At 35.4% G+C, this 25,609-nt stretch overlaps 1 protein-coding gene across 3 annotated transcripts; it reads right to left on the bottom strand.

Annotated features, from left to right (window-relative positions):
* Positions 1 to 1,841: 1,841 nt before the first annotated feature.
* LOC148849804 (Tetratricopeptide repeat (TPR)-like superfamily protein) lies at positions 1,842 to 22,052 on the bottom strand. 3 transcript variants are annotated; one of them, XM_088947230.1, is made up of 15 exons: positions 21,659 to 22,052; positions 21,488 to 21,548; positions 21,316 to 21,373; positions 19,709 to 19,911; positions 18,387 to 18,494; positions 15,424 to 15,606; positions 13,730 to 14,096; positions 13,419 to 13,564; positions 12,967 to 13,062; positions 12,596 to 12,769; positions 4,966 to 5,193; positions 4,068 to 4,211; positions 3,767 to 3,955; positions 3,023 to 3,142; positions 1,842 to 2,655 (listed from the first exon to the last, which is right to left on the bottom strand). In XM_088947230.1, exons 1-15 carry the CDS (start codon positions 21,670 to 21,672, stop codon positions 2,254 to 2,256), a joined length of 2,493 nt encoding a protein of 830 aa, XP_088803356.1. In that variant the 5' UTR covers positions 21,673 to 22,052; the 3' UTR covers positions 1,842 to 2,253. The 3 variants fall into 3 exon arrangements, with proteins under 3 accessions (XP_088803356.1, XP_088803357.1, XP_088803358.1); XM_088947231.1 differs by having other exon boundaries at positions 18,387 to 18,522; positions 21,659 to 22,034; XM_088947232.1 differs by lacking the exon at positions 19,709 to 19,911 and having other exon boundaries at positions 21,659 to 22,019.
* Positions 22,053 to 25,609: the final 3,557 nt, after the last annotated feature.

Here is a 25,609-nt window from a genome sequence, read left to right as displayed (position 1 = left end):
TACATCACTTTGTTCCTTCACTGCTTACAAAATCTGTTTTTTTTTTTTTAATGGATGGAGACTGCTTCTTGAGTTTTTAATACAGGTCTGACTTGTAGCAATGTAACAAAATGACACAGGATGATATGGGTTAGATGGGCGAAGAAAATGCACAGCCCAGTTAATTTGTCATCAATAACTTGTGAATTAGCCATTCTAGATGAACAAGTTAAGTTCTGAATTTTTTATTGATCATGTGCCTAACAAGAAGCTCTATTTGTTTTCCGTTTGCTGGCTCGGACCATCTACATCTACCAACACCAGTGAACAAGTGATTCACTTTACTAATAACTAATGAGTGGTGCTACAAGTTACCATGCAGAATTTTGATGTATGGAGAGAATTGGTCAAATCCGAGTCGAGGATTATACGTCAATCTATCCAACGGTCCAACCTTTAGAACAATCGCTCAGCAAGTCAACTCAGAAGTGACGGTTTTTATCTTACTTTTTAAAAGACACTTCCCGCGGAGCAGAAGATTTTTTACATGATGATAACCTTTGCGAACAGAGAGCTTTGTGAGCTGTGATTACAAATTTCCATTTGTATTCGGTGTCTCACGATCTAGTACGCTAACTCTCCGGTTCGGATTTCCCACCCACAAGAACCCTACCCATCCATATGAAATTGCAACCACACATACTGTGTTATGTTCCTAATGCACAGTTGTAGTGTTTTGTGGGTAGGAGATCCAGAGTCCCAATTCTCACCCTGCCAAAAAATAAATAAATAAGTAAAATGAAAGGGAAGATGAATTATTTCTACCTCCCCTGCGCTTGTGCTAAATTATTAGAGTTAAGATTTCATTCTCGCTACCTTTTAAGCTGTGAATTGGAAACATCTACGTACAAGTATGGATATGTTTTCACTTTTCAATGCACTGCTGCAAGTGTTAGTACCAAGGAAAAATCCGATCTCAAATTACTAACAGGCAATCTTGGTCATGGAAGCCGATCCACTTCATATCCTACAGCTACATATAGGTTTTGGAAGGTTTAACCTGAAAGACTGGTGATCAACAGCATGGATGGTGTCCAGTAATTTGATTTAGGATGCCAAACCGAGATTCCGTATATCACCATGGGACCCTGTAGTTTTTATATTGAATGGGGCCTGGAAAATCTTGCTTAAGGTGTCTGCTTAGAACCTCAAAACACTTCGATTTACAAATTTAGCTCTAACTACCTTATAAATTTGTAGCCATACACAATTTCTTTTCCTTTCTGTTCCAAGCTGTATATGCTTGTATATGACAAGTAGAATTGGAACTGGAAAATGACCTTTATATACGATTACATTTATAGTGCTGAAGGTTAGAGAATTTTTTCATCTTCTTTATCTTGGTTATTGTTAGAAAACTGGAAATAGTGGGGGTATCCATAGGGGATTTATGGTGCAGTACTGAAAACCTAGATTAACTAAAGAGGGTAAAAAATGCATTCTAATAATTTCCCAAAGAATGTGCAATTACCGGGGCTCCAATCTCCAGATTGTGCAGATCAGAAAATTGGCTCTTCCTCTTCGCCCATCACGCTATACCTCTTCACTGTTGGATTTTACACTTCCACCATGCTCAAAAGGCATCCACCTTCAGCCTTGGCTCAATTCCAATTCCATGCAAAACACGTCACAGCTTCAAGTTGCTATTATCACATATTCACCAGTCTCTAGGTGGGTGGACACTGGACAATCCAATCCCCACACCAAGGGCAGCCACCAAGTCTAAAAGGATGAAGATAACGGTCCACAATGCCGATGACGTACCAGTGGTTACCCTCAATAATTTACCATCTTATGATTAAAAAAAATCAAAATTTCTAATTGATATAAAACAGTTATATGACATCAGATATTGGTGGCTAAAACTAAAATACTTGGGATAGCTGACAGGGGTTGGGTATGGATGATGGGCTACCCCCTCTTTTTGTAGGCCAATGAGCCAAATAAATAAATAAGCTTAAGGCACACTAGGTCAGCAGGTCCTGAAAAATAAGTAATACGAACTCTCTCTCTCTCTCTCTCTCTCTCTCTCTCTCTCTCTCTCTCTCTCTCTCCACCCCTCTTGGTTACAGGCTTACTCGACTTTGAGGTAAACTTAAGCCCAATAGCTGATGCTGTTCTCCCCTTTAGTCAAAATTTTGGGGAACCCTTTGGTAGTGGTGGTAATGGGAGGGGGAGGAGGTGGGGGATGCATAAAATGCCAACTAGATTTTTTCAGCTAGCTTTTCTTGGACCATAGCTTGAGTTAAGTCTTTTAGCCCATGCACTTTCATTGGGTAGCCATGAAATAGAATATCCAACAATTGCGCACCAACGAAGATTCAACAAGGCAGCAGCAAGGTTCTGTTCTGATCCTTTGAACAACTTGAGTATCCGTGACTCAGTTTCCAAGTCTTCATTGTAAACAAAATCATCCTCAAATTCAGCTCTCTTCTCTATAAGAGTGCTTTCTTCAGAAATCATTCGCATGCTAAGAACTTGTAATGCTTCCATTGCTGTGCTATGAAAACCACGGTCCACATATGCAGAGAAAACATAATGGCAAGTTGATGGGTCAGGCTGGATTTTCTCTTGGTGCATTCTCTCAACAATAGACTCCATCATGTCAATTCGTCCCTAACAGAATAACGTCACAACACCAGTTATGCAATATTCGTAGTCCACGGAATGAGCAATTTCAGAGTAACCATCACCTACCAGGCAGAGTGAAATATTGGCATACCAACATCATTGAATTGTGCAGGAATGCATACAAGTGGCCTACAATGATAATCTCTACCTATGTAACGATGACCTCATGATCATGCTCATCTGATGGGTAATATTGGGTTCAGCCACCTTGCATGTATGCCATGAGTAATCTGGCCTATTCGTAGTGTCCTCATGGCCTCACCCAAGACCAGGAGTTCCTCACTTAAAAAAAAAAAATAGAAAGAAAAAGGACCAAAGCAGATAACTCTGCCAATCTAGTGATGTAGAATACCTTCAAATATGCTTCTTCAAGAAAGGTATTAATTAACAGCACATCAGATTGAATCCCTTCAGAGTGTGCCTGATCCAAAAGATTCAATGCTTCACTGAAATCTTCATTTGCCAACAGAATCTGGAAAAAGAATTAGATCAGAAATTAGAAGACTGAAATCCAGATCCAAGTGATGTTATCCCACTAATATTAACTGCAACTCAGACTGTTCACCTAGAGATGCCAAACACAACAAATTCATGCAATGCAAATAAGCAATGCCAAACACAACAAATTCATGCAATATGAATAAGCTATCACAAATGAGTGACGACCAATTTTCTTGACCTTTCTGGTTCTAACTTCTGTTGTTTTGGCAAAGGACCGTTATTAATACCAAAAAAAACAAACCAAAATGTTTAACAGCCAGGAAATGATTAACAAGTTCAGCCACATCCATAGATGACCTCTGTGATCTGTTACAATGTTCCATTCTTGCGGCATCTTAGGACCTAACCTTTAGTACCTTTGCATGATTCAATTTTGTTAATGAACTGTAACAAAATATTTCCTGCTGCATGATGCAACGAATAACATCGAAACTTTTACAGCAAAAGATATAGAAGATAACAGTTTGATAATTAAAATATACTAGAATGTACTTATAATGGCTTGTAGTGTTATAAACTAGGATGTACTTATCATGGATAGAATAATTCCACCAATTTTCTCCGTATATAAACTTGGAATTTTACAAGTACGAACCTTTATGAGAGCAGTGTAAGTACAAATCTGAGGACAAAAACCATCACGTAGCATCATAGAAACCAGTGCAAGAGCGGACCTAAAACATCTTGTAATGCTGCAACAATCAATCATGATATTGTATGTTGCAGCATCAGGTGGCAAACCACGTAATTTCATATTTCTGAAAACCTCTATTGCTATGTGACTCTGCATTTCATGCAAAACCTGCTATGTTACAAAATAGAACTGCAAAGAGATTATGAAAACCAGCTTTGGCTCATAGGAAGAGCAAATTAGATACACAACATTATGTGCTTACCTCATTAGCCTCAACAAGTGAATGAAGCACTGTATTGTAGATTGCTGTCCCTGGAGAAGTATTTTTATGACAGAATAGGTTTTCTGCCACATGCAAGTATTGGATGAGCTCCCTTACCATTCCCTCAGTTCCAAGAGCTTTTAGCTGAAAAAGAATGAAAAGAAGATCGATGCTAAATCCGGATGCACTCAATAACCACAAGTGCAATTTTATCCATGGTAATGCAGGGACTCCATACACTACAGTGAATGGCCTATACTGAAGCTGATCGAGAAGAAGGAAAAGAAAAGCCCATTGCAAGTGGGCTTCAAAAAAAACAAAAACATGAAAGAGAAGTGCATTGCAAGTGTGTAGTTTTCCATATTTATGTCTTTAATCTAACAGAAGGGAACAGCGTGAGAGAGTTGTTTTGGGACATTATCACAGTACCATGACTATGCTACAGAAATATGTTAATAAATTCAACATGTAGTTTTTTATAAAAATAATCAGTGGTATCTACTACATTGGGTATTCATTAGAAAGATATCTACTACATTGCACAAGATCCAAAATCCACCATAGATATATTCTGGTAGAACAAGTTGAAGATTTATGACCTCTCTCCTTTCTAGTTCACCTTCAAACTTATTTTCTTCCTTGCTTATTTCATCCTTATTTAGGGATCTATTGTAGGGCCAGGCCACTTCTCTATCTAACTTCTCTCCTTTATTTGGATATTACTGATTCATAATCAACGACTTATGAAAGAGAAAACACACACACACACACACACACATTCAGTTCTATTTCTCTATTGCCTGGCAGGTCCAGAAAATATCAGTGTATCCACTGGAAATTGACCCTGGTGGCCCAATGGACAAGCCAGTGCAAAAGAAAACACATGAGGCAGGCTTACCAGGTTCACCATTGATAAATGGCTATGTTGAACTCCATTTTTCAACATATCTGTTTCTATGGCATTTATTCTTTTAGCAACATCTACCATTGATAGCATGTTCCCCTTCTCATAAGGAGCATTCACATTACCAAACAATGAAAACAGCAATTCATACGTCCGTATGTCCAATTTAAGTTTCAAATGCTTCATTTTTGCCAATACCCTAACTGCACGTTCAGGTTCATCCTGCAAAATATAATTAACATGATGTAGTAATCTAAATGGCCAGGAGACAACATGCAAATAGCAAACAGATTCAATAAGGAAACTTATCATCCATCAAGAAGAGAATAAAATAACTCAGGAAATGCTAGTTGATTACTCATTTAATGAAACAAATTTAAATAGAAATCAGTTGGCAGACAAAATCAGAAAGACTAACCTCATAACCGTTGTTATTTGGTAAGATGTATTGAACAAGTTATGGGCAAAGTACAGACAACTTGGGTTTTATGATGGAAACTACAGTCATGTTAGCACTATGATTTATTTAGATTGGAATTAATTTCTGAAGTTTTATTTTTATACATTTAGGTAAAGGTTGTCATGAGTCAAAATCCTACTTTCAGAAAATTTTATGGTTGAAGTTTTCTATCCACAAGCATGATGGTTGGCACTTTGAAGGTTTAGGTTCCTTCAAAATTCTGCTGAGTGGTGATTCCTTGTAGATCCTCTAGGTATTGATGCCTAGAGAACTGTCATGAGTCAAAATCCTACTTTCAGAAAATTTTATGGTTGAACTTTTCTATCCACAAGCATGATGGTAGGCCCTTTGAAAGTTTAGGTTCCTTCAAAATTCTGCTGAGTGGTGATTCTTTGTAGATCCTCTAGGAATTGATGCCTAGAGAACTCTAAGTGATACTTCCAACGTTATCTTGTTTCTTTCCTTCAACATAGTGATTCTTTTGAAAAAGGAGGGCCACACCTTGCTTAGGCTGCTTTCCCTGTTAGGGTGCTTATTCAACTAATGCACTCATGGATTATATCTTTCCATTAGGTGTTTTCATTGAGGATAAAACCCTTCAAATCCACCAGATCAATTCCGTTACCCAATTTAACATGCTGCTCTCTAAACAGAAAACCACCAAAAGAAGGATACGGAGATTGTGATTCCATTAATTTACTTCTCATGCCTGGTTCTCAGATTTCACACAACGCATTAGCCAGTATCAGAAGAATCAACCAACTACCAACAACAAGATAGGTAGAAAATTCTATTTATATTTTTTTTCGCAAAAAGAATTCCATTTATCAGATGTTGCTAAGTCTAAGCCTATTTCGAACTTATCACCAGTCACAAATCCTTTAATCACTTATTTCAGATTAGAGAAGAACCAGATAATCTTCCCTGTGGACCTTGATGTAAAACAGTGATAATTTAACTTTTAAGCTAAAAAGTATACAATAAATACTCTTCTGAGCATTCAAATCTCTATTTTTGGCTTCAATCAGATCCTCAGATCATAAAATTGATCTGAAAACTAATCGAGTATCAGATTTTTCATGTTAACTTTCTCATAATTTAACTTGTTAATAAGCTTGGATTTCATATATTTTTGGACTTTACATGAAATGGAAAATTGTCAAGTCCATTGAAACCAATTATTACTTGTTTCTTCTTTTTTTAGGTCAGTGTGATGTTAACTCTAATGAGGTTTTTTAGTTGTATCTGCAATATAAAAAGGTCACATCCTGCATTACACCATTGGATCTTAACAGAAAATTTCTGCCTCTCAACCGTCACTTTCTCCCCCCCCCCAACAATTTTTAGTTAATTAACAAGAAATACAAAAACGGTTGGGTGAGTTTTAAAAGTTTTTTATTGATAATAATAAAAAATAAATGTGCCAAATCATCCCTGATTTTTGGCAAGCATAGCTACCCACCTTTCCTTCTTTCAATTTTACAAGCTCCCCCCTTGGGAATCAATTGATCTATGTCTGCTCCTGCTTGATAAAACAACAACCACTCTACAAGGTGATCTTGGTGCTAGGAGTGTCAACGGTATTCGAAAATCTGATTTCGAATTTGAGATTCGACATAATCGAATCGAATTCGGATAATTCGAATATCTAATCATTCGAATTCGGATATCCTATTTATACTGACTAGCTAATCAGATTCGAATTCGGATATGGCCTAATTCGATTTGATAAATATCCGAATTCGACTGATTATTTAATTCTTATATATAATATATAAAATTTTAAAATGTTTTATATAATTTATATATATAATAATTAGATTATATAAATAATTTATATATTTATATACTTTATATGCATAAAATATTTATTTTATATATTCATTAAATACCTAAAATAATTAATTAGTTGAATTCGAATTCGAATTCAATTTTTTTTTTTATAAATGATTTGAATTCAAATATTGCCTGATCTGATTCGAATTCGATCCGTTTACACCCCTACTTGGTGCACGGTTATGTTGAAGGTAAAATTTTTAACAAACCCATAATATGAAATAAATTTGAAATAGTTTATAACCCAAATAGATTGATTGGTTAGTGGGGTAACAAAATCCCATCTAGACTAAATGAGGTGCCCCCTCTCTTTAAGAAGGCCAAGTGTCTTTCACCTAGGGGGAGAGGGTTAATAGCATAACCACCTCAATTTGTATTTAAGCTCTTTGGACGGAGGCTTTAGCCCTCCCCTTCGGAGATATCATGTCTTAAGGAACAACATAGAGTGAGTCCTAAGAAAATCCAAAATAAAGAGAGAAGACAGAGAAGTTTCGTGAAGAAAGAGGAAGACAAAGAAGACAATAAGGAAACCTCAATGACATAGGTAGAAGGGAAGTCCTCTTTGCAAATACCCCCTGCACATTTCTTTTAATTTCACATTGCATATTCTTCTCCTCTCTTTCATTTACTTGTAAGAAAGGAAATAGAGGACAAGAAATCATCTATGACCATGTGCTTCTACTTGGTTGATTATGGTTCCTGTTCCTCTACCAAAACAGGTTAGGGATTGACCCATCTACAGCCTTGTTTTGAAAGGCCAATTATGGTTTGGTTCCCTTAAAATGCAGATGAAGAATGGAGGAGTAAAAATTGTCTATAGTCAGATATTTAATTTGACAGACTATAGTTCCCTTCCTATATGCAAAGTCCAGATGATTGATGCAGTCTACAACCGGAGTCTTTGTCTGTTTGACTATGACTTGTTGTGAAGAAGAAAGAAGTGAGAAAGAAATTGTTGTATAAAAAAAGAGAAATATGATGTTATAAACTTTCTCAATTATATTCTTTTCTCTATCATTCTTGTAAACTTGAAATATGTAAAGAAAGATATATGCAAATGAAAATTTCCTTCCAAGAATTATCTATTATTCTTTTTCATCTGTTCTATATGTTCATTTCTCTAAGCTAGAATCAAAATGTGTTCTCTGTTCTCTTGTAGGAATGTAATTAAGGGGAACTATTATTCTTTTTCATCTGTTCTATATGTTCATTTCTCTAAGCTAGAATCAAAATGTGTTCTCTGTTATCTTGTAGGAATGTAATTAAGGGGAACTATCCATGTGATACTCAATCATTTGATTGAGTGAATTATGTTGTATGAGAATTTCTTAAAATTTTCACAACAAGTTATAAGAAAGTCCCAACTTCATAATCATCTTTTTTATCTCTCTAATTACATGTTTATAATTCCAGGATCTCATACTGTCAGATAAAAGCCAGTAAGCCACCCCTAAATAACATGGGAATCTCCTTCCACCATTAGATTTCTAAAGCTTGGGAGTTTAGCCAACCTCATCCCTTGTTGGGCAATCATCAGCCCTCCTGGATTGTAGAATCACCAAACCTGACAGGACCAGAGAGTAGCACTAATATCATGATTTCTGGATGCACCTTCCACTTCAGAGTTACCTGGATTACCAAGACGCATACGCCTCTTGGTAACCATGATATATGGTTGCACCTCCCACCCCCAAACCTGCGGTGACCATGATATATGTGAAGATATCAGCAGTGTTTTAAAAGGCGTGGGAGGCGTATGCCTGGAGGCGCTCCCAAAACGCCCCGAGGCGTATGCCATGAGGTGTATGCCACCTCATGCACATCTTATATAAAAAGACAAAAAAAAAAAGGAAAAAAAAGGAAAAGAAAAGAAAGGGAATGGAAAGAAAAAGAAAGAGAAGAAAAAGAAAGAGAAAAGCAAAGAAAAAGAAAGGGAAGGGAAGAAAAGATAAGGGGAAAGAAAGTGGTTTTCCCTTGCCCCTTTGGCTGGAGGGCGAAGCCCCCAGATCCCCTACCCCCCCCCCCCCTTTTCGACAAGACCCCCCTTTCAAATAATGCTATAGTAGTCGTACAAGACTACAGAGACTCTAGGTTTTGAACAGAAAATAAAAGAGAAGGAGAAAAGGAGAAGAAGAGAAGAAGCACTCGTGGGAGAAGCTTTGAAAGAAGAGATTGGTAGGAGTGCTTAAAACAGCCGCCCCACTCCTTAATTTATATACATGGTTTCCTAATTGTAAAAGAACTTTAATGCTTACATGGCAATAAAAGATAAGATTAAAATAAAACTAATCCTAGATAAGATAGAATAAAACTTACCCTTATCCTACTAGGAAAGCTGATCCTAATCAATTAAGTCTAAGTACATCTCAGGGTGTTACACGAGTACTCTCAATGTGGGGTCCACAGTTTCCTACACTATGCATCTTTATTCTTCTTAATATAAAAGATTTTTATTAAAAATAAAGAAAAAATGAGATCCCCCCTTCCTCCTTCCTCCTAACCCCCCTCCTCTTAAGGAGGCTTACGCTGCTTGTGTTCGGGAGGCTTACACCTCTTGCATTCTGAACTACGCTTCACGCCTCTAGGTAATGGAACACCTCATGTCACACTTGCGTTTTAAAACATTGGATATCAGTTGCAAATCACACCTGCAATAAATCTGAAAATAAACCAAAAGAAAAGAAAAGGTGGAAGAAGAGAGAGTCCAGAAGAAGAGAATGGAAGAAAGAAGAAGAAAGAAGAGAGCTAATCGATCCTCTCTTCAGTCCCCTAAAACTTTTTTATTAGATCTAATTGTAATTTAGGTACAATTACATGGACGCCCTTGGTAGGATGGCCAGCTCAATAAAGATAATAAGAATGCAAAACAAGGCCCATAATTGAGGCCCACTAATAAAACATAAACACCACTAAAATAAAAGAAACAAACTAAGGCCCATTCGTCCCAATATCTTTACAATCTCCTGCCAATGAAGAGCATGCCACAATCTTCCAGTTCCTAATAATATCATGAGTAGTAAAATTAGAGAAATTGTTCAGAGTTTTAAAAGAGTTGTTTTTGGCATTAATTAAAACAGAAACTTGATGAGGGATATGATCTGAAGTTATCTTAATAGAGTGCATTTACTAAAACAGAGAGGGGAGTGACCTGATTAAAGGGAAGCGGCAATAGTGTCTCCATATGGAAAAACCCCTTTTCTTGGGAAATACCAAATTGCTTCACAAGATTCTTGGTCTTCATTAGGGGAATCAATTTGAGCTGCTTCTTCAGAAGGTTCTTGGTGAGTTTTTCCTATCTTATTTATTTGGGATGCCTCCACATATATATCCATTAATAGAACTAACCTTGTAGGGGATCTTTTCATATTGTCTCCAACAATGCTTAAGAGATAAGGAAGCCCCAGTCGAGCGAAGCTTAGATAACGTGTATTATATCAATTATAGGTATTATATCTCTATACAAAAAGAGGCCTTCCTCCCATGTTACAAGAATGCCCTTTGAACCCAAGGGCCTGTCTAAACCATCAACCGTAGCATTAAGTGGATCTGTGAAAGTACTTTCAGTTAGATCCTTTATGAATCTTTGATCAAAGTTGTTAAGTTGACCTGCTGCACAAGATTTGGGAGGAAGCTTCCCCAAGGATGGAAGCAATCATTTTAGTTGACCAGATTATGACATTGAACATCCTTAACTATAGCAAGTTCAAAATGGTTCTACAGAAAGAATTATTTATTTACATGCATTTAGGTTGGAGCATGGCATGGGTATGAATCTAGAAGCAGAGGTGAAGGCCATTCTAGGAGTAGGTTGGCCTACTCTTACAATTGATGGAAAACTCCACATTGAGAGTGACACCCAAGTCCTTGTAGATATCATGGAGCAGGTTGTTGCCCCTTGGTGCTTCATAAACAGGATAAGGGAGTTACTGGCCACTATAAAATTTGGGATCAAATACATAATTCATCCTGATTGGTATGCGAGCTTAGGGGACTAACCTAAAATTTAGGCCCCATTTGGTGTGTCTTTTCATGCGGGCTGTCAGCTTTTTCGGGCTATTTTCGGGAAGCTCCAAATGGAGCTTTTCGCCTTTTTTTTCAACTCATCTTCACGCGGAAAAATGTGCCTTAACCAAATGGTCTTCAAGCTGTTAAGATCTTGATGCAAAAGCTCACATTGTCTTTTGACTGTCAGCTTCCAAAAGATTTTTCAAAAAAGACTTGCCAAACGGCCCCTTAGTTTTTGTCTTTGTAAAATTCTTTTGCCTGTGTAACTAGCCAACTAGGCACTCCACTGTCACATAAATTCCCCTAAGCGCCTTGACAACCATGGAGAGTACAATATTTGGGACTCACCCAAGACCTAGGTGGCAAGCTTTAATGACTTGGTGTGAACTATTTCTATCTATTTGATGGCCACATGACTGACTACCGGGTGGAGGGTTCTTCTTTTTCTTGAGGCATCACCGTTTTTTATCATTAAAAGATAAAATAACTTCTATTAGATTTTAAAACATCAGCACTAGATACAATAATAGTCTTTGTATTCTGCCCTAGTATTGCATAGCCCTTTGGCTCCTGACCTATGATAGCAAAAGGTTCATTAGGAGTAAATGCCTCAACTTCATGATTTTGATAAACTCTGCTAGTTCCATATAACTAGAAAGAACAACTACCAAAGTTGAACTTAAAGACATCTCTAGGAGGAGATTCATTGAATGGTTGCTGTTGTTTCTTTCTTTTCCTTTTTCCACTAGGGCCAAAATGAGAAAAAAAAAAGTCCAAGAGGGGGAACAACGAATAAGAAAAAATCCTATATAGAAACACCTAGCCATCAAAAAATATAATTCTCTCAAAAAACAAATATAATTCCTTAATTCCTATCATTGCCAACTATGTCCATCCTAGCATTAGTGCAGCAAGGAAAAAATGGAAATGAGTTGTTGAGCTGGGAATTCATAGCCCCCAAACCTTCTATGGTAATAAACAATACATCAATACCTTGGCCTATTTCTAATAATTCATCCTAAAGTATTCTTACAGTCCCTACTAGTTATAAGATACTTGGGGTAGGACAAATTGTCAAGCTTAAGAGAACTCAAGGAATTAGCATGTGGATTTTCAAGAAATTGACCTAATTACTATCTAAGAAAATGTAAATTTTTCTAAGATTTTTAGTATTCTGTGTGGGAAATTCTTTTCCACTCCAATTTTCTGTTGTTATTAAAACTGTTCATTTTTTATTGCAGAAATTTAAATGAGTAAGGCTACCAATAATACATGAGAGACAAATTACAATATGAGATTTTGAGTTTAGAAGAAAATACTTACCATAACATCACATGCTGCAAGCAACTCATTGAAAGGATGAGCATATGAACTTTCAACAATTTGATCAAGAAAAGTCTCAGCTAACTCTAGTTCTAAATTTTTACTGCAACCTATTGAAAGGGTTGCAAGAGTAGCATTATATGGCTTCAAGTTGCTCTTTTCCATTGTTTTTACCTGCGGAAACATGAATGGGTTAAGCATGAAAATGTGTCAAGTCCAGAGGATTGAGAAGGCAGAAAGATGAGCATGTTTTTGCCTTTTCAAATAAAAGAAAGCAACAAGAGAAAAAGAGATGTATTTGCAAAGAATAAAATGAACAGTATACTATACTGAAAATATAGTTTCATATAAAATTTAATAAGAAAACTCACCACTTCCATTCCATCAGTAACACCTCTACCAGAAACAAGAGCTTTAATGAAGCCATCGTATGTATGCTCTGATGGTTGCAAGCCAAGATCATGCATCTATATATAAGAGGACTTCAGATCAGTATATCATGCAAACACAATAATCAATACAATGTGGAAAAAGAAGCATATCCAAATCCCTGTTAAATCATGATGATAGCCTTAATTACCAGAAGGTCCAAGAAGAAAAAAAAAATCAGATTAACTAGCACTCTGTATCCACATCTTCTTTCCAACAGCAAGAACATGAATTTTCATGGTAAATTCATCATCACCATTTTTTCCATTGGAACAAAATTTTGGCTTACCATGGATTTAATAGGATGAAGAGCATGAAAATTTTCACTCTGGGTTTCTTCAAGAAAATCACAAAATCTAGAAATGAACAAAAAAAAGTTAACAAAAAAAGCTACCTGTAAGAACAACTGCTCAGCAAGCTCAGAGTTTCTTGATTGAGCACATGCATGTATTACATCACTGAAAGACCACCTCAGGACCTTCATAACCCGCATACTGTCAATATATTTCCTTGTTAAAGAGAGCCCAGCACTATCTGGTTCTGTATTTTGATATTTTCCATGCAAAAACCATGTTAATTCCCTTGGTTATCAACAGAAACAGTGACAAGTCTTTTCTTTATCTGTGAATAGAAAAGATATAGAAATATTAATTGAGAGATCTAAGCTACAAGGAGTGAAGAAGGTAGGAAGGGGACTTATCCTACTGGCTATGTCTATGTTCTTGCTTCTTGTATCTGTTTCCATTTTTGGCAAATAGTCTTCAAGAGATGACAAAGTTAGGAAGGGGCTCTTCTCCATAGTGTTTTCAATAGCTAATTCAATATTTGAAGGAATGGGAATGTCCAATCTTGAAGACCGAAATTTCCCTTCAGCAGATGTATTAACAAAATCACTTCTCTTGAAGGCCAGGGCCACCATATATTGCAAAACCTTGTATGCAGATGGCAGATCTCTTAACCTTGTATAAGACCAAATAAATTTTCGCAACAAAATAATGCTTGGGTTATAGTATTTCGTACATTCCTTCCATATCTCATGGACTGTGGACAAACTTTTCTGCCAAACTGCAAGCTGGATGGCATGAATACAAATTAGAATAACAATTCTTACCAAGTTTCCATTACAAAGTTCACCAATGGCAACTTATCAAGGAGAATAAAACTACTAATGACAAATCTGTTTAAAAGTAAGCTCCTCTGTTAGTTATTGGTCATATGCAGAACAACATTAACAAATTAGTTTATCAATCGATGCATGTCCTCAAGGAATCTATGCACAAAATATTTTGAAAATAATCAACAAGTAAATCAACAGTATACTACCATGTAGTGCAGATGGCAAGACCAATGACAATGACAAGTTTGACCAAGAAGAATTCTTTATGTCAAAGGATCTTATCAATTAGAGCACAATGATCGTTTCATAGGGTCAACCTTCTATTCAAGAAAAACTAGCTTGATTTTGCGCTGTTTTGTGGTGTTTGCTCTATTTCTTTTGACCATCCAATGAAAAAAAAAAAGTAGAACTGTAACAGATAAGATGATATGAATAGAGTTATGCAATTGAAGATGTTCCAGTCCAAGGTACACACCGGGACTTGTATCCCTACTGGTATCATGTAGACGGGTCTTTTGGGTATGTTTGTATGAGAAATTACCAGCATAAAGAAAAGGTAAGCAAGAAAATACCATGCATCTAAAAGAAACCAAATTCTATGGGACCAAGCAGTGGTATTCGTACAGATACCAAAAATAATTACATAGCTATGAATGTCATACAGAATCTGTACCGTTGCATCCTGTATTTTTGTAGATCTAGGACCAGCACCTAAGAAACCACTAGTAGTGTTGGGTTATAACATAACCCAAGAGGCCAAGACATGCAACATTGTGTAGTTATTTTCTGTATTGATACTGATAAACACTATTATGTACTGAAGAATGGTTCTTAATGAACACAACACAAGCAAGTCAGTAAACCTAAACCTCATTATCTCCTCTTGGTGATCATGTAGCAAATTATCAGGGCATTTGTTAAGCAGTAGCGTGTAGCCCCATTTATGTTGCCCTTCAACAAGATAACAGGCTGAAACAATATATACTTACTGTAAACAGTAAAATGTTTGCAGTAGTAGAAAAACTCTGTTCATTGCATACATAGCAGGTAAATGATCTTATTATATTCCAAATGAGACAAAAGAAAAAAGTGGGAAGGTAACAACAGGAACTCCTGCATTGGTGTATAGGCAAACATATTGGTTCTCAGAACGTGATCCAACATCCATCTATCTTGCTAATGAAGTGTGGAATACCTCAGTACAAAACAGTAATAACAGTACATCTCCGAACTCCATCCTGAAACAATTATATATATTACTAGCACTGAGTTCAGAACAAACCTTGAGAAGCTCCCAATATGTGACTTCAGACTTTCCTGTCAGTTGGCGTTCCATTAAATCCAAGCAGTAATTAGCATGGTCCAAGCGTTGCATCTGACCACATCCATTCAAGAAAATATTGCATATGGGAAGAACAGGGCATTTCTGATGGTCATCTCCAAGAAAAGCCAACCAATTAAATGCCTGAAGAAAGAATAAGAATGATATAAAGATCTAAACTAAAGTGTCCCACTAAATAGTAATTGTAATCTATCCAGTATGATTGGTACCAAACCAAATAGAGTTTGCACCTAGTATTAAAAACTAAGATCCTGTACACTCTACACAGCTACATTTGAGTCCTTAGCAAAAATGAATCTAAATTCCAATCCCCCCCCCCTAATTCCATGGCATTTTAAATGGCTAGCACTAGAAAAAATGAAATCCAATAAACCACATGCTTGACAGGCTAAAAATTGGGAGTTTCCTGAACCCCATGTTGCAACAGTGGTGGGTTTGTATCTTCAGAGGGGAAGAAGAAATTCAGGCTTAGTTTGATACGAGAAAGTGTGGTTGATGCAGTGTTGTCAATGTGGTGAAGCAATAACTAGTTGTTTAGGCCTCTCTAGTTGATGTAATGACTAGGCAATGACTATGTTCTAAATTTAAGAAAACTGCCTTCTGTTATTTTATAACAAAATATAGACATTCTATATTATTTCAAATAATTAGAGATATGAACATATGAATAAAGATTTGAAATGATTTTGTGGTTAATTAGGTTAACTAGTCAATAATTGACTAGTTGACCGAGTTGATACTTAGTTGTCTTAGGTGACTGCATCATGAGCATCAACCAACAAGTTATGATGCAGTTGGTCTGGTCCTCAACTGGTCAATGCTTCAATAAAATTGGATTGCTATATTTTGTTCTGGGTTGAGGATGGTTTAAGGGTTATGTTGTCATTATAAGGGAAGGTGGTTCTAAGTGAGTCAAGAAAGCATTAAGCATATGGTCTCCACTTTTTGTACATATGTTCCTGTCAACTGAACAAAATTACATTCCTTCAATAATTCTTTGCTATCAACCAAAAATAACGTCCATTACATTTCAAAAAGGAAATGGTATAAACATCATAGCAACCGAATCTAGGGGAAAAAACTCAGAATCTTGATTTTCCATCTTTTGGAATTTGGAGGCATTATATGTATAAAATATTGAAATTTAATCCTCTTTGTAAGTCATGGAAAATTCATCAAGTAAATAGATAGACCCATATCTGAAATTTGCCGCTGATCATCCTTCTGGGCCGGTTCTTGCTGCTCTGCCTCTCTGGGCCTTTGGTTCATAACAATGTAGAAGTCTAGAAGAGAATGTTATCCAGTGCCACTTCTAAGTTAGTCCATAGATAAGTTGTTAAAGAAATGTTTCAATCCAATAGATTACTTTCTCAGTAATGATGTGATGATTGCAATTTTAGAGAGCCTTGTCAGTAAAGGTTCCTTCATTCCTCTTTTCCTATACAGTCCAATGTACCATTTGCCCTTGTGCATTTCCAAATTTACACATCTATTGGAGGAGTCTATCTATGCCCAAAAAGAGCAAATAACCACAACCAAATTCCCATGACAAACAGATTGGAGATTCCTATTCCAACTTGCATTACAAAGGGTGTGGGGATAAGCACCAATTGGGTGGTATTCGTCCACTCTAAATCTCTTTCACCAGAAAGGTATGCAGGGTATTTGAAGAAGAAGAAAGGAATTTAAAGAAAGATGCACGTGAGAAAGTCCCTGAGGAATAGGAACCCGGATTCTAAATTTGAGTTAATAGATTAAAAAGCTTCAAGCACTTCAAAATCACTCAATCCTCTTCTGGGACCTAGATCCCAAGAAACCCCAAGAAAAGGCAATGTGAAACATTGTTTTATCTTTAAAGGAAGACATGGAATAAAGATTTAGAAAACCCAAGAGAAGTGAGCATTGTCCTTGCAGCTAAACCAATATTCCATCCATTAGTATGTATTATGTAAGTCCATTAATGCTTCCCACCACATGATGTCATAGTTTCTTTTTTCTTTTCTTTTTTTTTTTGTGTCCAATAGGAATCTCCAAAGTCATTTGCCCAACAATGCTCAGTTCTCTATCTTATCTTCCCAATTACCAAACTACCTAATTCCTTACTTCTAGAGATTACATCCCAGTTTATCAGATGGTCCCTTTTAAAGTCTCCTAGCTTCCATAAAAAGTCTCATCATTTTCTCTAGTCTTTTAGTAACTAAGAATAGTATCTTAAAAGCTGGGAGGTAGTAGATGGGTAAGTTGGTTGAAGTAGACTCAAGTACTCAGTATTTACATCCAGATTTTCCAATTTTTTCAAGACACTTATTTGCAATTATGCTTTGGTTTTTAATCTGTAGGGCTGCAACCAGGACAGCCTAACCTCAAGTCCAATTCGACCTAAATTCAAACAATTCCTGACACCCCTTTGTCAAAATTCTCATCAATTTGTTCTTTCAATTTCTTGCTATCTTGTTATAGAATTTCAGAAATTGTAAGTATATTTGCTTAGTTGCCCTTCAAGAATCAATTCCAACATTTCTAACATACCATTTCAAACCCTAAATCTATCAGTACTAATCCTTCCCCTTTTTTGATTCTTAAACCATTCAACTTTTATTAATATATATGTAATAAAAGAATTGGAGTAATATAAAAAGTGGGATATGTGTCAACCACCCCTATTAAAACTTTATGCTACTACTTGCTACCTAACCCCTGATTTTCCAAATTTTTAACATCCATATAGTCATGTAGTACCAATCCTTACCTTTAGTAGTTTAAATCCTAGTTTACTGAATTTCCCATGCATCTCTCCCACTTCACTAGTTTCTTTTAATGAACACAAATAAGAATAAAACAAGATATTAGCACAATAACCATGCAACATATTAACATGATATTAAAAAAATAATAATTGCTACCTCATCAAGGTAACCTCCTTTACTGAGGGCCCTCGTGATGGACATGTAGCATCTTTTGTTCATGACTATCCCTTTTTCTTCCATAAATTTCCAAGTCTCCAAAACAAACTGCATGAGAAAGAAAGATCTGCAATAACTGCTACATCCAAAAAGCAGCAACATAACTAATCAGGATTATGCTCGATTAAGATGGAAACAATAAGGGCCATTGATATGGTAAAACCTTGGGCTGACAAGTGTGGCACCACAGCTTTTAGTACAATATCAGCCATTTTATGCTAAAACTGCCAAAGTTTAGGTATGTATCCAGTCCACCCCTCCCAAGACCCAGGATAAATGGAGCCAGCATAGGGTAATGGCTTTTTACAATAGTTAGGATAGAGGAAGTAAGGAATTGTTGAGCTCTAACTACACAATATAAACTATGCACCTGCAAGGTATTGGTGCCCATCATTTGATGGATTTCACTTCTTTTTTCCCCAATAACAAGTTTTCAAAGTAAAAGGGCCACAATATTTGATGGACTCTTAAGCATGTACCTTTTGCAAGTAATTTTGTTTTGGATACACTTTCTGTTATTTGACACATATCTTTTGGAAGCTTCAAGAAAAGAAATAAACAACTGAACTAATCGAGAGATCAGGTGATCAAATCACTTCAGCTTAGACCTAGGACTTTGGTAGGTGTCACGATCTTCTGTTAGGGATGGCCATGTATTGTGTCATCAATGTTAAAGATCACATTCACATCTAATGATCTTGGACTGAATTCAAGCTGGTTAACAACTTATCTAACCAGACAAGACAACCCCCCCCCCCAAAAAAAAAAAAAAGGAAAAGGGGAAATGTCAATGCCAAGTTGACTAACTTTATCTACCATAGCAATCAGGTTTGATCTAACACTTTGTAAAGAAAAAAAGAAATTGGATCCTAAGGATTTTGTTTATATCACCATTGTCATCATCAACTTTATCCCACCTTAAGGTGGTCAACTGTTTGAATCCTAACCCTACATTCAGCTCTATATCATTTGTTTAGAATAAGATATAAAAATTCTCTCACCACCTAAACCTCAGTAAAACATATCAGAATATATAAGACATGGCCAAAGTTTTATAATGACTGCAAAAATACCACATCCGTCCTTTTACCCAAGTTTGGCACTGGAGATGCCAAGCAAAACTTGACTCTGAGAGAGTCCACATGAGAACAAAATGATGGTGCAACTTGATCCATAGTTCCATACATAGGTGCTGCAGCCTTCACAGATTCAGCATAAGATTTTATCTCTATCATTTAAGTAAAACCCATAGTTCTACTTACCAGTGGATCAGGAGATCTTGCACAATAGTCAAGAATATAGACAAAACCATTAGCTTTCAATAAATAATTCCCATAACAAAGATTGGATAGCATAGCGGAAGCTCTCTCTCTCCGACCAGAACGAAGTGCATTGACAATTTGCACCTGTGTGGACCCTGTAACTGATTCTCCTTTGAGTCCAAAAGGATTATTACCTGTGTCGCCTGTGAACAAATATATTGTAATCTTATGTAATCTTTGAAGTACAAAAACATAAAGATAGAGGAGGGAGTAAATGTTGTGGGTTCTACTTGAACTATTCCATACATGTACACCCACTCCCAACAAAGACACATATACAGAAGCACATACATTGTGAGTGTAGCTAAAGTGCCACCTATGTGATCCGCTTGCCTAGCCAACACCAATTACATCAATTTACATGTTTGATAGCTAGTAAGCATTCTCTTTAAATTATCATTAATGTGGTTATAGGCAGCCACCTATTGGCAATCTCAGGTATATTATTTGTACTTTTGTACTTGAAAATGTTTTATGATAAAGGCCATTACCCAATGTTGGCCCCAGCCATCTGAGGCCTAGATGGGGGTGGACTAGAGATATGGACCTAATCACCTAAATTTAGCATAAAGTGGACTAGATGTGGCCTAGATGGCACAAAAGGTTTTAAAATAAGCAGGACTAAAATGGAATATATGATATGTAAATTTAATAATAATTGCAAATCAGGGTACACTTAGACTATCAACAGCAGCTGTAAAAAGAAGTGATTTGTTGCATGTTAAAGGGGCTAAAAGGGCTATGGGGTAGACCAAATAGAATGGAATGGCAAAGCAGGATTTACGTAGTTGATCCATTATAGTTGGGATAAGGCTTGATGATGATGATGATGATGATGGTGGTTCCTCTCTAACTTGAACCCCAGTTCTCACTAATACAGTCTGGGATTTTGCCATTGACCAAGCAATGGCCTCTAAAATGTTTAATTATATATAATATAACTAATAGGATATAATTTAGATATGTTAAAATATTATTTGGTGTAATGGTTTTGGCTGCATAGTTAGGGTACAGAAAAGAGTTCGGTCTTAGGATAGTTGGGTAAAGATATAGGTTTCACTGGTTTTTTGGGAAATGGAAAGGCAAGTTATCGTTCTTCTATGGTGATCTCCATAGTTGCTTAGTTAGTCTTCTCGCCAGATTGCTGAAGGAGGTAGTCCAGTGTATTTTGTCTTTTTTGGATCTCTTTGTACACTCTATTCTGTCTAGTTTATCAATTCACAATTTCTTTGATGCTTACGAGGGTTGCTGAAGTCAAATTATTTGTAGCTTGGTGCGGCAGATTCCCAACAGCCAGACTTGCAGTGGTGAACGCAGCTGCTACACAGATCTCAAAATTTTTAAACGATCTCCATCCCATTTTTATCAGAATATATGATAAACTCGTGCCTCAAATTACTATTGAACACAAGTTGAAATTATTCATTCAGTGCTATATGATTTCCAAACGCCAAAACCGTGGCTCGTGAGCCTATGAAGCAAAAAAAAAGGGACCCTATAAAAGTTTTCCTTAACCAATTTAACAAACAGAACCACTGAATAAATACCTCCTGAAGTTGCAGAGGTTAGGGAGGATTCCATTCTCTCGGCCACATTCCTTCGCCTCTGATCAACATTTGTAGTTACATTAAAAGGGGAAAAATCAAGATCATGTGATATCATCGAACGTACTTCCTGATATTCATTCAAAATTTCATATTTTGGAGGAGAGAAAAGTACCTTTCCATGCGCTTTGGATTTAAAGAAAGAATCTGCAATCAAGCGAAGAGGTGTTCTGGCTCTGTAAAACAAGAAAACAGCTAAGAGGGTAACATTATATATGACCAAATGACTCGTTTCTTACTATGTATGCTTGTACAGATGGATGGACGAATTATACTTAGTACTTACAGGGATCTATGCATACTAGAGGCCTCAGTGGAAGTAAGAGCAACACTAGTGCTTGCGATTAATGTTTGCGACTAAGACGGGGTTTTCGCCGGAGACAGATGGGAAACCGTCAAACCGCTTATTCCTCACCATCCAAGGTTTTAATAGCTTCTCTCCGTTGCTGCAATTCTGGAACTTAGGTCGAGAATAGCCGTTGGGTTTATTTCAGACTTCTAACCAGCAACTGTTACACATCTATAGTTTCCAGCATATCTCGATCTGAACCAGCAACTGTTAAGACGCATCATCCCCGTGCATTGGAAACATCTCGAGGGATTTGCTGTGAGGCGATTGTGGGTTGTGCCCAGTGGGAAGATCATCCGATCTCTCCTGCTGCGATTTTTTATTGTTATTTATTTACTAATAATTAATCACGCGTTGTTTATGAGAAATTTTTGTTGATGTTAATTATTTGAATTTTAGATATGTCATATATATAGAAATTGAAAATTGATAAATGTAACAATACATTAAAAATAAATTTAAATGTTTGTACCAAATAACAATTATTATTATTATTATTATTATTATTATTAAATTTTGTGTTTCATTTCTATCATAAATTAAAATAGTCTTTTATTTTAACAATTATTTTTATTTAATATGATGAATATATAACATTATAAATGTTCTTAAATGTTTTTGATAAAATTCTGTACATTTTTTTTTGGTGTTCTATCTTTTATTAAACATTTATTATTCAATTATGATATCATGGGTCTTTTAGAAAAGTTGGATCAATGACCCACTATTTAAATAAGAAAATAGCTTTGGTTCGAGATTAATTTTAAATTAGGAAAATTTATAGCTTGGGCGTTTAAAATTAGGCTACAGGTTAGTCCAGAAATCAACAAAATTTTAACAATCGGCTCTACATTTCAAATTATCATGTCATTGGAGGTTTATTTGGCTATTACCTCTATGGAATTCTTAATCCATGTTAAACACAACAAAAAGCTTATATCGAAATTGCCCTTTAATGTTAGGTGATTGGAAAATATGAAAAAATGGTTTTTAGTCTCGAGACAAACTTGGTGTAGTTCAAAAATCATTACACCAATTTGATAAAATTTCATAAGAAGCTCTTGGCTTGAGAGAGTAGGAGGTCGGGAGATGATTGCGAGAGTGAGAGAGAAGAGAGGGAGATCAAGAGACAAGAGGGAGTGGGAGAGAAGCTGAAAACATATTTTCCATATATGTTTTTTTTTTTTTTTTTTTGTCCAGCATGGATTAAGAGTCCTATGTTGTCAACAGCCACATAAGCTTCAAATGACATGGCGAGGGTTTTTATAATTTGAAATGTAGAGTTGGTTGTCAGAGTTTTTTTTTTTGTTTCTAAACCTACCTGCAACCTAATTTTAAATGTATAACCGACTTTGACTATAATTTTCTATTTAAATTATATATTTTACTTACATTATATAAATAATTTTTACTTATCACACTTAATTTTTGTTTGTCTATGATATCATTTAATTTCACCCAAAACACTAACCCACCACCCAAAAAGAAAAATAGTTTGATTTGTAGGTTGACATTAAATTTTGTATTACATTTCATCATTGAAAAAAAAAAATTCTTATGTATAATACATATTTTTGTTCAATATAATGGATGCATAATATTAGAGGTGTACCCAATATCTTATTTTTTTATAAATATATAACATTTGATATGTGCCCAAATTTTTTTCTATCTTTTTTTTTTTGTATTTTCTATTTTTAAAGATTTTATTATTTGACTATTACATCATTTCATTTCTAGGTAGATTTTAAATTTGGCATTCCATTTTCATCATTAATAAAAATACTTATTACATTTCATACTTATTTATTTTAAAAATTTTATTATTTAATTATGGAAATTTTTATTAATCCATTTGACCCCAAATGATTAAATTGTTTGCCCACCACCAGGAGGGAAGAAAATGATATTGTTTCAAATTACTTTTCAAAATATTTATTTTTATACTATTAAAATTAATATTTTAGATTTAATTATAAGAGTTTAATGATGAGAAAAATATATTTTAAATATAAGATTTAATGATAGAATATGAAAATATTTTTATTTCCAATTGGTTTTAGATTTTACATTCAATTTCAATCATTAATAAAAATATTTCTTATTTATCATACTTATTATTGTTTAATATGTTAAAAATGTTCCCAAATTTTTTTAATTTATATTTTTTTCATTTGATCTATTTTTAAATTTTATTATTTAATCGTGGCAACATGGATTAACCCATTTGACCCAAAATGGTTTAATTTCTCACTACCACCTAGATGAAAACTCTATTTTTTCTAGTTAGATAAAGTATAAGCTTTTATATTATTGAAATTATTAATTTATTAAATATGGATTTAATTGATAGAACTTAAAGATGAGAGAGAAGAAACAAAATTAACTTAAATATAAGATTCAATGAACATGAATTCAAGTTAATAAACTAAATATTGGATTTATTGAGAGGGAATTGAATGCATTGAATATCATAAAATTATCTCTTTTCAACTCATTTAATATCAATAATCGATTACCTTATTTGCCCTCACTTTTTACCAATAAATTTAAATGTAGAGGGGTAAATTTTGTCCTAAAAAAATCCAAAAACTTTCTTGAGGCCATTTGTGCTCTTTAAAGTAGTATAGATTTATTATCCTAGCCCATCCTGAATTTGTCTTCGGTCTCATTCGAGTAGCCTTTATAGCCTTCCAATAAGAATATCTCATTGTTTATATGTGGGATTATAACTGATAAAGGTAACTTTATTTTAAAAAAATATCAAAAAATGGTAGAAACATTGTTCATCTCCTTCCTCCTTTAGACCACTGAACAAATGTCCCCACCTTTGGTCTCTAGTCTCTTTCTCTTTCTTGAGTTCATATCTTGTGAACCCATGGGTTCACGGGATGCACAAACCTACCAATAAGAATGGATCATGTTGGCATTTTGAACTAAAAGAACAAATCCGAAATGACTGTCCTTCTCAACGTTGTTTTTCACTTTAGGGCTTTCTTTTGGAAGTGCTCCAAAAGGCATAATGGCGACTCTCTTTTTTTTATTTTGCTTTTGGCACGGGTTCGGCATTGGCGGTGACTACCCACTTTCTACCACGATTATTTCCAAGTATGCCAACAAGAAGACTCGTGGCACCTTCATTGTTGTTGCTTTCACCATGCAAGGATTTGGGATCTTAGATGGCGGGGTGGTTTCAATCATCATCTACTACAATCAAAGCCAAGTACTCTTTTCCAGCTTATGAAATTGACGTCAGTGCCTCAACTATCTCACAAACTAATTACATATGGATCCTTGTTCTAATGTTTGGTGCATTGATTCAATTGATAGGTTTCTTCTTCAAGGCAGTGTTTAGCCCATTGAAATCCTATTTCCATACCAAAATAGGGGTTAGGGCTTGGGGAATTCTTCCAAAAAAAGCCTTGAAGTAAAGAACAAAAAAGTAGAGATTTATGAATAATATTTATTAATCTTGAGAGAGATTTATTCAGTGGTTTGGATGAGGAAGAAGATGAAAAGTGTTTTTGCTCTTATTTAATATATTTTTTTAAAAAATTAACCTATTTCAAAAATTATATTAAAAATATTATTTTTATTGATATTAGGGCTCAAAAGTTGCCCTTATCAGCTATAATTCCTTTATTTTATGGGAAGATATTCCCAATACAGATTGTAAAAAGGCAATTGGAGCATTGTATAGAAGCCAATCTCGCCCATTCCCATCTCGAGATGTCAACTTTCACCAAGATTTGATTGGCGCCCCACATGCACATCTTAGTGTGCATTGGGAATATTCACTACTTGCCATGGGAAGATGTTTTCAATATATTGCTGGAATGAGCTGTAAGACGTCTGTAGGGCACACTCTAGGATGCTAATGCAAATTCA

This window comes from Nelumbo lutea, chromosome 5 (assembly GCF_056320005.1).
Source record: "Nelumbo lutea isolate HS-2025 chromosome 5, American lotus-T2T, whole genome shotgun sequence".
In the NCBI taxonomy this organism is placed as follows: domain Eukaryota; kingdom Viridiplantae; phylum Streptophyta; class Magnoliopsida; order Proteales; family Nelumbonaceae; genus Nelumbo; species Nelumbo lutea.
Note: the sequence above shows the minus strand (reverse complement) of the source record. Positions and strands in the feature narration are given on the sequence as shown.